This window comes from Rhea pennata, chromosome 4 (genome assembly GCF_028389875.1).
Source record: "Rhea pennata isolate bPtePen1 chromosome 4, bPtePen1.pri, whole genome shotgun sequence".
NCBI lineage: Eukaryota > Metazoa > Chordata > Aves > Rheiformes > Rheidae > Rhea > Rhea pennata.
This window is the reverse complement of record NC_084666.1, coordinates 77,601,111-77,615,139: the sequence shown is the minus strand read 5'-3', so window position 1 is coordinate 77,615,139 and position 14,029 is coordinate 77,601,111. Positions and strand designations below refer to the sequence as shown.

The 14,029-nt window shown below is 50.9% G+C and overlaps 2 protein-coding genes across 8 annotated transcripts in view; both read right to left on the bottom strand.

The window, feature by feature from the left end:
* The window catches only part of ERI1 (exoribonuclease 1), a 69,466-nt gene extending 67,719 nt beyond the window's left edge, over window positions 1-1,747 (bottom strand). For 3 of the 7 annotated variants that reach the window (XR_009958245.1, XR_009958246.1, XM_062574403.1), the window contains exons 1-2: window positions 1,648-1,747; window positions 813-988 (exon numbers count right to left, since the gene is read on the bottom strand). Coding sequence is in view for 3 of the 7 variants with exons in the window: in XM_062574403.1 (XP_062430387.1) it covers window positions 813-988; window positions 1,648-1,728 (257 nt within the window). In the remaining 4 variants the exon portion in view is untranslated. Of the gene's footprint in view, window positions 1-812; window positions 989-1,092; window positions 1,257-1,647 lie in introns of those variants that run through there. The other 4 variants (XM_062574406.1, XM_062574408.1, XM_062574404.1 and 1 more) reach the window with 3 other exon arrangements.
* Window positions 1,748-4,225: 2,478 nt separating this feature from the next.
* The window catches only part of MFHAS1 (multifunctional ROCO family signaling regulator 1), a 33,342-nt gene continuing 23,538 nt past the window's right edge, over window positions 4,226-14,029 (bottom strand). The window contains exons 2-4 of the mRNA XM_062574402.1: window positions 9,323-9,449; window positions 7,912-8,324; window positions 4,226-6,636 (exon numbers count right to left, since the gene is read on the bottom strand). Of these exons, the coding sequence (XP_062430386.1) occupies window positions 8,321-8,324; window positions 9,323-9,449 (131 nt within the window). The 3' untranslated portion in view covers window positions 4,226-6,636; window positions 7,912-8,320. The remainder of the gene's footprint in view (window positions 6,637-7,911; window positions 8,325-9,322; window positions 9,450-14,029) is intronic.

Sequence of the window (14,029 nt, the reverse complement as noted above, 5' to 3'; positions counted from 1 at the left end):
TTCTCCTTTCAGACTCACTCCATCTCATCTCTCACACTTCCTCTTCCTCTAGAGCAGTAGCTTCTAACTTTGCCAATGCCCCCACTTCGTCTTTATTACTGTTGCTAATAGAAATTACACATTGTGTTTTTCCCAGCTGACTTTCTTCCCAACATTTCAAGTTTCTCTAGCCACAGCAGCATTAAAAGATTTAGCAGGTAAATTTCCTACGGAGCAGGAACCACCCTCTGTTCACTTAGCCCTTTCTTCCTTCTCCTCAGTGAACACAACTCGAGTTTATGATACACTCTCTTAACTCATCTACTCAGATTAGCAAACTATCCACCTAAAGCTACCTGTCCTCTGCCTTCATGAACTCCCAGCCTGATCACAACAGCTGTTCTAGCCAATATCAGGGCTGTACTGGGTACAGTAGATAAAAGTAAGTATGATTTGAATTGAGCTTCTATACCTTGAAAGTCTGCAATACCATATGAGAACCCCTGCAGTTCTTCCTAACCTATCCTCCCCCTTGTGCAAAAGATGCGTTGAGAGGTTACCCAGTTACATATTCTTTTGTTTGTTTGTGCTACTACTTGAGACAACACAGATTTCTGAAAACACATAAGCACCTTAAGCAATAATATATGTACTGGTCCTACAACAAAAGCTGCATTAAGATTGCACATAACCAGTAAGTGGAAAGAAAACAAGCTACCAAACTCCTGCGGGTTTGTTTTTGTTTGTTTGTTTGTTTTTAACCTTAAAATAATCATCCCTTATTGCTACACTGCTCTGGAAGATAAAAAGAAACGTTTACAGCTCAACCTTACTTGGTTTCAAGCTTGAACTCTGCAAGTTTACTTCTGAGCTCATCTCTGGTCATTCTATTGATATAACCATTGGTGATAGCAATTTCTTTGTAAACTGGATCACTGAAGTCACTCGAACTGGAAGTTAAGTTTTTCCCATTAGCTTCCTGATCATTGCTTCTGCAATGCTGCTTTCCCTAGAAGAAAAAAAAATGTAGGTCACTCAAGAAGGTCTAAACAGAAGCTAGACCATCAGAATTTGCATGCAGTTTTACCACAAAAATGCAGTAAAGCTTCACACCATTTCACCGATGAATAAAACGAGGATATTCCCTTAGAGACGGGCAGGAAAATCGATACTGGAACCTGCTTTGAAAATAACAATTCCCTTTATGCTTCCATTAAAACAAAAAACACAGAAGAAAGGGATGTGAATCTAAGAGCCTGAGATCATGACTAATAGTAAACATAGGCGAGAAAGGCAGAATAAAAGCCCTAATTCCAGCAGAAAGAGTCAGGCCTCTCTGTATGAGCTATCAAAACGGTAACGGGCACGGACGGGTGCGTTTTAGGGGGTAAAAAGCAAGTAAAAGCACGGCGTCCGGGCCAGAAGCTACAGGCGCCACTCAGACCGCCGGCGCCCACGGCCAGCCGTTGCCTGCGCGTGGGGGGAGGCTCTGCGCATGCGCAGGGCGGGAGGCCGGCACGGCGCGCACGCGCTGTGAGGCCAGCACCGCCCCCCCTACCCCTCTCGCGGCGGTTGTGGCGGTTGTGGCGGTTGAGGCGTGCGCGCGCTGCCCCCCTCTCCCCCTTCCTCCCGCCCCGCTTCGCGCGCGCGCGCCCTAACGGCCCTCACCGGTAGGCAGGCGGTGGGGGCGGGCGGCGGGGGCACCTCGTTGAAGGCAGCCTGCGGGCGGTTCTCCTTATGCTCCTCCATGGCGGCGGCGGCGGCGGGAACGGCGCGGCGGCGGGAGGCGGGGAGCGCGCGCGCGCCCCGCCCCCTCGGCGGCGGGACGGGGCGGGGCGCCCAGGAAGGGCACAAACGTTTCTTTTTTGTTTTGTTTTGTTTTTTTTTTTTTTTTTTTTTACTTTTTTTTCCTTTTAAATCTGCCTTCCCGAGTTTGGAGGTCACAGCAGTTGGGCGTGGGGCTCACCTGGCCGATAGTGGCCCCCACGGGCCTGCTCAGGCAGGAGGAGAAGGCAAAGCGAGGAGGCTTCTCCGGCAGTCACAGGGCAGCCAGATTGCTGCTGGTGCTTCCCAAGGCCGTGGGCTGGACGTCGCCTCGGAGATTTCCCTTCCCTAAAGAGCCTGGGCATCTCCCTGTCTGCCTTCTTCTCAGCAAACCCACAAAATGCCCTAAGCGCAGCAGGGAAAAAAATAAATAAAAAAATAAAAGGCTGTTTCCCAGAAATGACTTGTCGTGCTGGAGTGAGCAATGACTGACAGACAGTCAAAAAAAAAAAAAAAAAGAAAAGAGGCTCCGCTCTCACAGACTCTCTCAAACAGGCCGGGCTGGCAGCTCTATGCCCAATCTCTTCATGATACCCCCAGTCATTTGCTAAGGATGCTCCTGAAAGCTCTGGCCCCTGGATTCAGGAAAGGAGATGTCCGCGGGGAAAGCTAGCAGCCCTGATGCAATGCTTAGCGCGGGGGGGGGGGGGGGAGGGAAAGAAGCCCTCCGAAAAGAAAGCACTCGCTAGGCTTTCAGGTGAGTTCAGGGCTCAGTCCCACAGGATACGCAGTGCCCAAAGCCCCAAACCTATCAAGACCCAAATCACAGACCATAAGATTTTGTAGCTGGGTCCCAAGGGTATCATGCCCATCAGATAAATGCCAGTTACCACAGTGACCTCTCTCTTGGGTTTCCTCAGCAACTGAGTTGTCAGATATGGGAGAAGAGGCCCAAATAACCAGATTATTAGCATGCTAGTACTAATTATCGCTCCTCCCATTTGTGCCTCATCAATGACAGAAACACGCCTCTCTTAGTACACAGATTTCCCTCGTTTAACATTGGAGAATATGAGGAGAGTGAACAGTAGATTTTATGCAGTCACTGTTTTAGGAGATATGGACAGACTGGGAAAGAAGACCAGCTAGATCTTTGTGATCAACTGCTACTCCAAGATTTGAAGAGCTGGTAGGATCTTGAAGTCCTCCTCACAGAAGGTGGATGGCAGCAAGGCAGGCACATGTCCATCCACTAGCCCTTCCTTGTCAGCCCTGCCAGGAAACACACTGGGGTTTCACATGCACAAGGAAGCCCAAACAGGGCAGCAGCCAGGCCTCAGGCAAATGGAAACTGAAGTCAACCAGACCCCAAGGCAAAGGGCCACCATGTAAGAGCCACCAACTCCTGACAGGTACACAAGGCCTGTCCAAACGCTAGTTGTCACCGGTGCAGGGCAACTCCAGAGACATAACGAAGGCTTGTTCACCATTGTTTGGTCTCCTCTGCAATCCTGGCCAGACCTCCTGGGAACACACAATTTGGGGCTTACAAGAGTATGGGCTTGAGCAATTGAAACCTGGGAGGGAACGAATAAAGGAGAGCAAAATCCACCTATCCAGCTACAGAACCAAGGAAAACCACCCAGAGAGAAAGCCCACACAAGAAGTTTATCTGCATTAGCTACCGGTGCAGAAAACAGCATCATTTTTCCAGGAGTATCAGCCAGGCCCTATCTCCAGGCAGGACAGGACACATTCACCGAGGAAGCCACAAATTGTTTCTGAATGCCATGTACAGAGTCCAACCTACTGCCTGCAGGAGGGAGAGCAACGGCTCCTAGGGGCTTGGCAGTGACGCTACTCCAAAGTGCTTTCCCTTTTTTTTAAGGTGCTGTTTCTCTTCTCCAGCCCACACATGCTTTCCAGAGAGCACGAGAAAGAGAAAACATTCCTGTTCAGGCACACCGCGTGAAGCCAGGTTGATGGCCAGGTTTGGCATCAGACCAACAGGAGCAGGAATCCACCAGGCCCCAGCCCCAGAATGAAAGGGCCTGGTACCTGCTTGTAGAGGACGACCGGGGACTGCAAGCTCCTCCTGTGCCACACGCAGCTCAGGCACCCAGGGTCTACAGAGCCTGCTCCAGGTGCTCTCATCAGGGACACAGCCAGCAAACACCCAGCCCAAGGATCGCGGTAGGGGTCCCACTGTAGCCCTGCCTGTTGTTGGAAGCAGCTGTGCTCGATCTTCTCAGGATGCCCTTAATCAAGCAGTGCTAGTGCTCCACCAGGCTCAAGACCCTCCCAAGAAACACCCTCACTCTCTGTAGCCCCCAAGCCTCCCTGCCATTATAGCTGGTGCTGCCAGCTTTGCCATGAGGGAAGAAAAAAAAAACATATCAAGGCCACAATTAGTCTTGGGCTCTTCCAAAGCCAGAGCCCGAGGATGCACCAGAACAGGCAAAACAAATCAAACACCCAGGCCTCTCCTTGAGATCACTTTTATTTTCAGTTGTTTTGGCAAGGATGTGTGAGTGTACGTGGTGCACGTATGTACGGGCGTGCATGTGCGTGCATGCAAAGTCCTGCCCAGTTATGTAGATTATACAAATACCTGCAATCATAGTCCATGAACTGAGCCATGAAGCGTGTGATGAGTGCTACATTGAGGCCCGCTTGCTGGCCTCCCTGCTGCACTAGGGGGCAGCTCCTCTTGTGCTTGCTGGAGTGCAGGGTCACCCTCTGGCCCCCCACCACTCCACAGATGCCCACCCAGGATCCCATTCCAGAGGGTGCAGGGCAGCTGAGCTCTGGCGTCTGGCTCTACAGCAGAGACCTGGAGGATTTCCACCTCGCTTAGTAAGCTCCTAAATACCATTTCTTGCAGTTCCCTTTAATGCAACTGTAGCCATTGCCTTGCAGTGAGGGGGGGGCCTGGTGCTCCAGCAAACTTTAACCAGCTCAAAGGAAGAAAAGGGAAGGGAACACGGGCCCAATATGAGCTCTCAGGTGCTACAGCACAGCTGAGCACATCTTGGATTCCTGGAAAGCACCCAAACGCACTACTGAGTTTTCACAGCCACCATGAAACCATACTATGGGGGATGCTGGAAGGGAGGTGACTTCTGCTTCCAAGGCCCACAGTCTCCTCTTGCTGATTTCAGAGGCTGTAAGGTCTCCCACTCCAGTTTCCATTTCTGTTTAACTTTAAAGCTGAATCCCCCAAGCTCAGAGCAGAGGCAGAACGTGGAAAAAACAGTGTCACCCTAAACAGAAACTAATAATAAGACCAATCTTGGCCTTCTAGCATATCGGAGCTAAGTTTATTTCCATGACTCTCTTGCCTTTAGTACAGTTAAAGCAGAAGTGTCCCATCACAGAGGGCCCTCTGCAATTGGAAGAGGTCTCCAAGTCTTAACATTAGCCGTATATGCAAGATCACCCTTCAGGTTCTCTCTTCTTCAACAGGTTTGTGTGTTACTCCAGAACACTCAATTCCTCATGCATTGCACAGACCCACCAGTAGGCAAAGCTGCCATCCTGGGAGTTTCACCTGGATGGACGGAGGTTTCAATCCCAGGTGCTGCTTCAGAGCACAGCACAAGGTGCTCCAGGACGATTCAGGCGCTGAAAAGCTCTGCAGAGCAAAGGAACTTGCTGGCTCTACTGTCAAACTCGCTTCCACCAGTTCCGTCAGGAAATAAACTGGCCAGCAAGCGAGAAGGTCTGCAAACAGATAGGCCAAATCCAGCACAGTTCTCTTAAGCAGAGGAAGCAGCTACTGCCAGGAGATTCTTCTCCTACTTAAAAGTTAAATTCACTGCCAACTCCAGAGGGACACAAGTGATGTCCTAGTCCTTTCTGCCCTCTTCATAAGTAAAGGCTGCAGGGTGCTCCAGAGAGGCCCGAGTGGTGTCTAGTAATTCAGTAGATCTCCAAATAGGGACAAGCACAGGAGTGTGAACGCAATGCTCTGAATTCAGGCATCTCTGCTCTTAGGCCACTGCCTTCAAGTCCTCTTCCCTTGTGGCTTGATTCATGAATAATGACAGATCCTTAAACAAACAAACAAACAAAGCCCCAAAACATACTAACCCCACACAGGACCCCTATCCCTGGAGCTCAAGTGCTGTAGCACCAGATTCCAAGGCTAAATCATCAGTCTTTTCCAAGCAGCCCTGCTGTGCTCAAATTCCCTATACCAGTTTTATTGTGCTCAGGTTTTGTCTTTTGGAGGTTAGGAAGGATAAATAGCCAGCGACTGCCACACCACAGAGAGGTAAGAATGCCTTGGGAGCTGCTAAGTGAGGTCTGACAGACAGGAGCTCAGCAAGGGGATGCTCTGTGTGGAGGACTCTGAGATGCATCCTTAAAAGAGAGCGACAGCAAAATTAAAAGACCCAGTAGCCACTCAGCATGGTTCTCCTGAAGATCTTTCGCCTGGCAGTTGCAAATGGGAGACATTTTTGGACTGCATAGAAAATTAAATGGCTTTCGTGTATTAAAAAAAAAAAAAAAGAACAAAAACAGTTACACTAGTTACTGAACAGTGGGCGGATAAGCAATCCCCATTTCATATTAAATAGACCCAAAGACACGACTGATCTCCATGCTGCCGCACTCCCAGCGTAGCGACTTCAGCGCACACAGAGAACCGAACACCTGCGAAGCCCAGGTAACGCCGTACTCCTGCCGAGGCGGTGCGCTCCAAGGGGAGGGCTGCGGTCCCAGGGAGCAGGCAGTGAGACATCTGCTCTGTCCCCTCACTCCTTCAGTGCTCACGTTATCTCGGACCAGGCGGGCACGCCGGCAAACGGGCCTCTGGCTGGAAAAGGATTCCAGTTTGTGGTTTCTTTACTCCACGCAACATCACAGCAACAAATCACTAGTTTCCTCCTACGGGGATGGAAAGAGAGGAGAAAAGCAGTGAAGAGAGGAGGAGGCGGCTTTCAGACTCGAGAGGCGACAGCAAGGAATGCTCCAACATAAGCTCTAACTGTATCAGGGCTCTCCGTGACTCCTGGGCAGCAAGACTCAAGACAAAAGGAGGTTCCTAACACTACTTCCCTGTTCAGAGATATTTCACCTCCCTCCAGGGTGGCTCCTTCACAGCCCCAAGGACTAGGAGCTGCACATTAAACAAGCACTTTAACTCCCTCATCTCTCAAATCTGCTCCAGGGTCCAGCAACAGCATCCTGGCTCTGGAAGTGCTGGCATACAACAGAAGCAGCTCAGCTCACAGAAATCAGGGAAACTTTGCTCTATCTGGAAAGTGTTCTGGCTCCCCAGCCTTATCCAGCTTCTTCCCCTCAGCAAACACAGGCTCGCACTGACCTTCCTAAGGCAATGCGTCTGCGCCTTTGGCCAGGGCCCCACTCTCTTGGCACTGGCCTGCAGAGGGTGCTGGATGCACAGACACCCCTCTAGCCAAGCTCGCCTTGCTTCCATTTCAGCCAGCACCACACAGCATCTCAACAGCATAGGGCCGATTTACACCAGATCCGATGTCTGTGTGGAACAGAGCTCGTGCAGTCAACTCCTGGCGCTCAGCTCTAGGGCACAAACTGACAGCAACATCTCAGAAGACCTCAAACAGGGCATAAGCCAGCACTGCGGTGCCAGCACTCAGACTGCCCTTTCCCCATCTGGCGCAGGGAGAACAGCCACCCACCAAGCCCAGGTGCCAGGACCAGCCCCAGGGCACCAAGGCCAGATTGCATTGCGCTAACCACACACTGCCTCACTAGGTCTCTGCACAAAGCTGCCTGGGTGGTTTTGCTAAAAGGAGGACCCACAACTAGATTTCTGCAGTCCCAGTGGCCACAGTGCACGCACAGCACTGCATTAGCAACCCCAAAGCATCCAGCCGCTGCAGAGCACGAGCTGCCAGTGCTAGTAACAAGCAAGAAACGGCAAGTATCCAGAGAATACTGTCTGCCCTTCTCCCATCCCGGCCCGATTACAGCACATCCTGGTGTGTGAACCTCCTGTGAACACGCATGTCAGGATATACTTCCCAGCCTGCTTCTCATCCCGCTTCCCAGGCCACCACCCACAGGTGCTGTTTGGGATGCAGCCAGCTGTTTTGCAGTGGACCCATTTCAAAGGCTTCATGGCACCAAACCACACCCCCGCTCCCCACCAAAGCCTTGGCCAACTGCTGCACTCACTTGTCCAGGAATAAATCCAGGGAATGCCGCTACAGCTCATTTCAAGAGACTTTCCTCCAAGCAGGTCCAAATGAAATGGTACCAAGAACACTTTTACATTCATCGTGAGATCCAGATGGGTTTTTTAACACACAATCAGTGGGTCCACAGAATCCTATCCCCAGTGCTTCCCCTTTGGCCAGTGGAGTAGTCGTTTTGCTTTGTGCCTCGTCGTCCCCAATCGCCAGGTGACTGCGTCCACTCCAGCCCCAAGGCCCCCACCTGGGAGCTGTCCCCTGCAGCGATTCAGAGTCCAAAGTCCCGTTGATCCCTGTCAGCATGCAACTCTGCAACCAGAGAAGATAGGAGCCCTGTAGAGCATCAGCCACATTCTGCCTGGTGGAAAACCTTCGACACCAGCACTGCCAATTTATCTGGAAGATGAAAAGATAGAGAAACAGTAATGTACCATGAACAGCAGGGTTTTTATAGGACTTGTGATGAATAGCCTGAGACACACTGTTCTCTCTTGACTGCTAAAAGGGGAGGGTGAGGTCCTTAAAACAAAGTAGTCCTTTTCAAGGATGCAAGTGTCCTGCCAGCAGAGCAACTATGAAACTGGGATGCTCCTGCTAGACACACTGTTGAGGGCAGGCTGGAGGACAGGAAGACAAATGCAGGGGATGGGCCTGAGAGCACTGTATGACTGAGATTACAACCTGGGATTAGAAACATGCTGTGCCAAGTGCACGTGCTGGAGGATAAAACGCACAGATAGCTGTGGCCTGTGGCTCAGCATCAGGGCAGCTATCTTCTTCCCTGCCCTAGTCAGGTCCTTCAAGGTCACCTTCGCACACAGCTCAACGGTGGCCCATCACCCAGGCAGGTTGAGCTTGTTTTGGGGCAGGAGGGGACTGAACAGAGAGGACAGTATCCAAAGCTACTCTCAGATACCAAAGTGAAGTAACAGGCATCCAGATGCCACAGTGCCAGCCACCAACAAGACACCAGGCTTGCTCCTCCAAGCTCTCTGCCAAATCCCCTTGTGCTACTCCATGATGTTCCAAGCAACCTGACCTGGCTGTGAGGGTGGCCCTGCTTGGAACAGGAGGTGGACTGAGATTTTCAGAGGCCCCTTCCTACCTAAAGCTATCTGTGCACATATTATCTTGTGATCTCCCCTGCCTGCTGTGCGTGCCTGGCATCTGCCACAACACAGCTCAGGGAACAGCGCGTCCCACTTTGCTGTGCCTCTTATCCTTTGAGCAGGCTGTCTACATCCACAAATAATTAGAGCTGTCCCCAGGCTGCGTGGCTGCTACTTTTCAAAAAGGAATAAATAAATAAATAAAAGTGCTCAGCGAGGGCATGTTTTACGTAGGCTTTCTGCTGCGTACTGACAGGGGGATGGGGGTCTGCTTTCAGAGCTCACTTGGAACAAGGGCTGACGACAGTAGGCGTGGGGGGGTAAACCAAGGCCACATTAACTCGCTCGCTGCCATTCTTGGGACAGATGATCTCCGTCAGTCCCTCTGGTCTTGGCTGACTCAGCAGTTCTCCTGTGAATTAGAGAAAAAAAGAATGAAAACATTTAAGCACAAGGAAGGCAGTTTCTGCAGGATGCCTCCTTTCGGCATGCCTTTTCCCCCTTCTCCCCCTCTATCCCACCCCCCCAAATAAACACCCATGGCCAATGTAAGCAAGCAGCTTCACAGGGCTCGCTGGTCCTGCAACCCAAGCAGGTCTCATTCACGTAACCATGGTGAACATCCTGGTGATTACAGCTCGGAGACACGCTGCTCCAAACAAAAGCAACATCTGCCATCCTTTCCGTCTCTGCTTTGTATCATTGCAGACAGACTTGAGAGCTCCTCAGGGACTTGCTGCAATTCATAGCGTCTGGGACTGAGCCCAATGAGATGGAGGCTTTAGGAGTAGGTGTTTTAATTAGGGTATGGGGGCAGATGGGATCTAGAAATTTACCTTCAAGCTCCATGAAAGGGAAGAAGTTGATCCACAGTATCAGCAGACCAGTAGACAGACAAAGATATACATATATGTATGTATGTGTGTATACATATATATATATATACACACGCACAAGCTTTGTTATTCACATCTGTGTACTATGGCCATCCAAACCCATAAGGTTACCCAAAAAGCAGCTGTCCTTCAGTTCAAGTAGATGGATGATACAAAGACTCTGACAAAAACACCTTCTTTGTCCTAAGCCAAGGAGTGGATGCCACAGACATGCTTTTTCCCATCATTTTAAATGCATTTCTTCTTAGAAGTCTAATAAGGACCTCAAACCAGCCATGGACAAGCGTACATGTCCTCTAAACCCTCCTGTTACCTCCTGTCCCATCCCCAAGCAACTCTGCTTGATTCAGCTGGTTAGCTGTTGGCTCTAGTACAGTGATTCCCGAGCTGCCCCTCTGGGAGCTGCCAGGAGCTGGGGAGACCCTGCTGTTCTGCAACAGCTGGCCTGCCACAGGGTACCTCCTTCTCCACGGTTTTCAGCTGCCAGAACAGTATTTAAGAGTGGCTAAAAATACACAGGAGGATTCCCTAAGTCCCCTTTCCCTGGGAGGACTTGCCACAGCTGCTGCGGGACTGCTACTGCTTCCCATCAGGGCCGCAGGCCACATGATATTCTGCTGAGTCTGCAAATCCAGCTCTTCCCTTCCCAAAGCAACATAGGTCAGGAGCAGCGGCAGGGGCTCTTGTGGCACGTGTTCTTCCTCCACTAAATGAGCTGCGTCAGCTCTGTCATCTGAGCACCAAGTTGGCAGCTCCACCACAGGCACCTTCACAGCGTGCAGTCCAGGGCAAGAAGCACAGGGAGATGAGAAAGCTAAGTGCCAAGATGTGGCCAGCTCCAAGGAACAGCCAGCTCCCAGCCAACTGGCTCACAGCAACTCAAATTTCCTCCCCGCTCCGCTTCCAAACCTGACAGTCCCCAGCAGGGCAGTTCCCACAGCCATCAACATGCACCTCCTCGGCACAGATCCAGCCATGCCTTAGGCACCCAGCAGCACCAGAGGTCTCTCTTGACACCAAGGTGGCAGGTCGGATCTGCTCTTAATAGCAGCACGGGATGGCAGCCTCCGTGCCCAGCAAGGGCTCGTTTCCTCTGCCGAGGCTGCCCACGGAGGTGCTGAGCAGCCCTAGGCAGAGGTGTCATGCCATGATAAATCGTTCTGCTGCTTAGCGTAGGAAATCTGGCTCCCAGCTTTCTGATCTGATTGCCAGGCACTCCATGAAAATCCCAAAAGAAATTACACTTCCAAGAACTACTGCCCACTTGGCCAGTGGTGGTGCAGCCAACAGGCAGCCTTGCCGCTTGGGACCCCCCCCAAATGTCAATGTCCCTTCTCTCCCCTTCACCGTTTCTCTCCCCGTTTTATTAAAAAAGTAGATCTGAAAGCCGTTGCGCCTTCTGAAATGTCCAGAAGACATAATTTGGTATCATCAGGGTTTGCAGCAGAGGGGAAGGTTTGGTGGGGAACATGCACACGCCTGTTCTTGAGAGACACCCCATCTCTGGAGCCAGCAATTCCAGTTCACCGGCACAGCTCTCACTCTGAATTCACGTTTGATTTGAATGCTCTCACACCCACACTCAAACTTGAAGCGCCAGAACAGCTTTTAAGCCACCCAGACACGTCTCCCCAAAACAGAAGGATCGTGATGCTATTTGCAATTCAAAATTAACTCTGCAAGGCGGCATCCTCAATTACATGAGCCATCGCACATCGAAAGTGGCGCCACGTCCCAGCAAACGTGTCCACCACAAAGTCCCAGGTCCGCGTCTTGGTGACTCCCAGGTTCCAAAGTCCAGGCTGAAAATGAAATCCGTGCACCATTACGCACTTTGAAGTCAGGGCTAATATATCCTTAGATCATAAAGCACAGGAGGGCAGAAAGACTGGTCTGTCTGCTTGAGCCTTCGTTCCCGTTTTCATCTCCCCACTTCAAGAATCCTTAGAGGGAGATTTCTCATGCAGAGAAGACGGCTGCAGGGTGAAACAGGCAAGCCCCTTCCCAAAGCCCTTCAATCAACTGCACTTTTCTTTACAGCTTTACCTTTCCCTGAAGGTTGCCTTCGATGCCTCTGCGAGCCTGAGGGTGCTGGGCTTTGCGCAACTGCAAACTGCAGCAGCCCCAGGCGAGGGCCTGAGCACTGCGACCTTCAAAAGAAATCCATCAGCGAGGAAACTACAGGCTCCACCCCAAAGAGCAAGGTTTGTATTAACTGCACACGGATAACTGCAATAGCAGCTGACTCGAGGCACTGGACGTGCAGGTCCCAGGGATATTAACAGGCTGAGGAAAGGCGGAATAAACTTGGTGTGTTCTCACGCAGGAGAGCAAGCCTGGCCTCGGGGATGAAGCTCGCCTCGCTCTGCCCCCTGCCTCATCCACACTCTTTCCAGGCCCCCTCCACTTTCTTGTTGCTCCCCAAAAGACTTTCCTCAACATTTCCCTCAAGTCAGGGCATGAATCACAGCTGCATCCCAGCACAAATAGGTTGTTTCATAGGAGACAGGAGCTCTGATCCTGCCAGGAGCTCGTTAAATCAATGGATACAGTGAACTCGGCTCACACGGTGCCTTACCAGATTCGCGCTGATGCTGGCAGAAGCTCAGCTGTACATCCTTTCAGTTCCCAGCCCTCCTATTTAGGGAATTTCACTGTGTCCTAGTGCCTTCCCATCACAGCCTTCTGGTTCTCTTGTCTTTGCAAACAGCAGTGTTTGCTGCACAAGCTCAACACAGTGCTAAACCACCCATACCTACCTAAACGAGATGCTGCATCACTGCTAAAATAAAAGCATAGCACAAACTCCACTGCAAGAGGTCGTCTTCAGAGCTCTAACTCCAAACTAGCACTGTAACAATGCTTGGAAGTAACTCTTCAGGCTCAGAAACCTCACGTTTCTACGCGGAAATTATTTAAACTGCAGGAGCTGAGAAATAAGTCGTCAGGGCTGAGGCAGGATTGGAGAGAAGATCAAATAAATCATTTCACCGATAGAAAAGGAAAACCTCTGGCATGTGGTAGTGCTTGCTTCATTTAACCATATGTCTAAACGCAGCTAGAGCAGCCCATGTTTGCAGCACTTGTCCTGCCCTGTGTATTTTAGCCAGCCAATCTGTATTTTGATAGCACATTCCTTCACGAGCATGTCACAAATTTTACTGGAAACCTCAGTTCTGCCTGCTGCCTCTAAAGGTTTTCCTGCAATAGCATACAGACAAAACACAAAGCTTTTCCTGCTCTCAAAGCAGCTTTGTCTTAACATTAGCTTACGCAGAAGCCATTAAGGTCTCAATCAAAACTCCAATTACTTTGTCTTAAGGTTGGAGAGTAACATGGGGATTTTTGAAGAACAACCCCATCCTCCAGGAGATGACTTTGCATCGCCGCAATTGCTTAGCTGATTTAGGAATGAGCCCTGTTTGCAAAGGCACTTTTATACCAGAGCCTTGCTGACCAAGGTCAAGTTTTTAGATGCATCTAGGTCCCAATTCAGTTGGTATGAGAAGGTATCCCACCAGGCCTGGCTAAAAGCAGCTGCAAAGAGATGTCAGACCACTCTTCCAGCATCTCCATACAGAAACTTATCTCCAGCATCAGGCAAGCTGTGCTGCACAGCGCACTAACTCCAACACAGATACTGAAGGCTTCTCACCAGGCTGCCACAGCCGTTTTTGGCTGTGGCATAAGGCAGTACAGAAACTCCACCAGGCAGCAGAGAAAGATCCCATCTTATACCTGGTGACACACAAGGCTTTCTCCTCCCCCCTCTCCAGTTCACAGCTGCTTTATTGCTTAGCAGCTCCTCGGGGCAGGTAGCTCGGATAAGGGCCGAGCGAGTCGTGCTGCCCTCAGCCCTTCGAGGTGCTGCTACGCGTGGGCAAGCCTAGCCTCGTGCAAAGGCAGGGGCGAAGCTTGGGCCGTGACGAAAGAGCTACTAGAAGGGGTCTCCTTGGCTTCAGCGGCGTCAGCAGCTCACCGGAAGCAGGCGTTTCGATTTCTGCTGCCACGTGGGCCAGGAGCACAGACACAGGCAGGTATACAATTTGTGGTCACCAAGAGCCAGGCTTGTTATTCTTTCTACCCTTCGTTTACT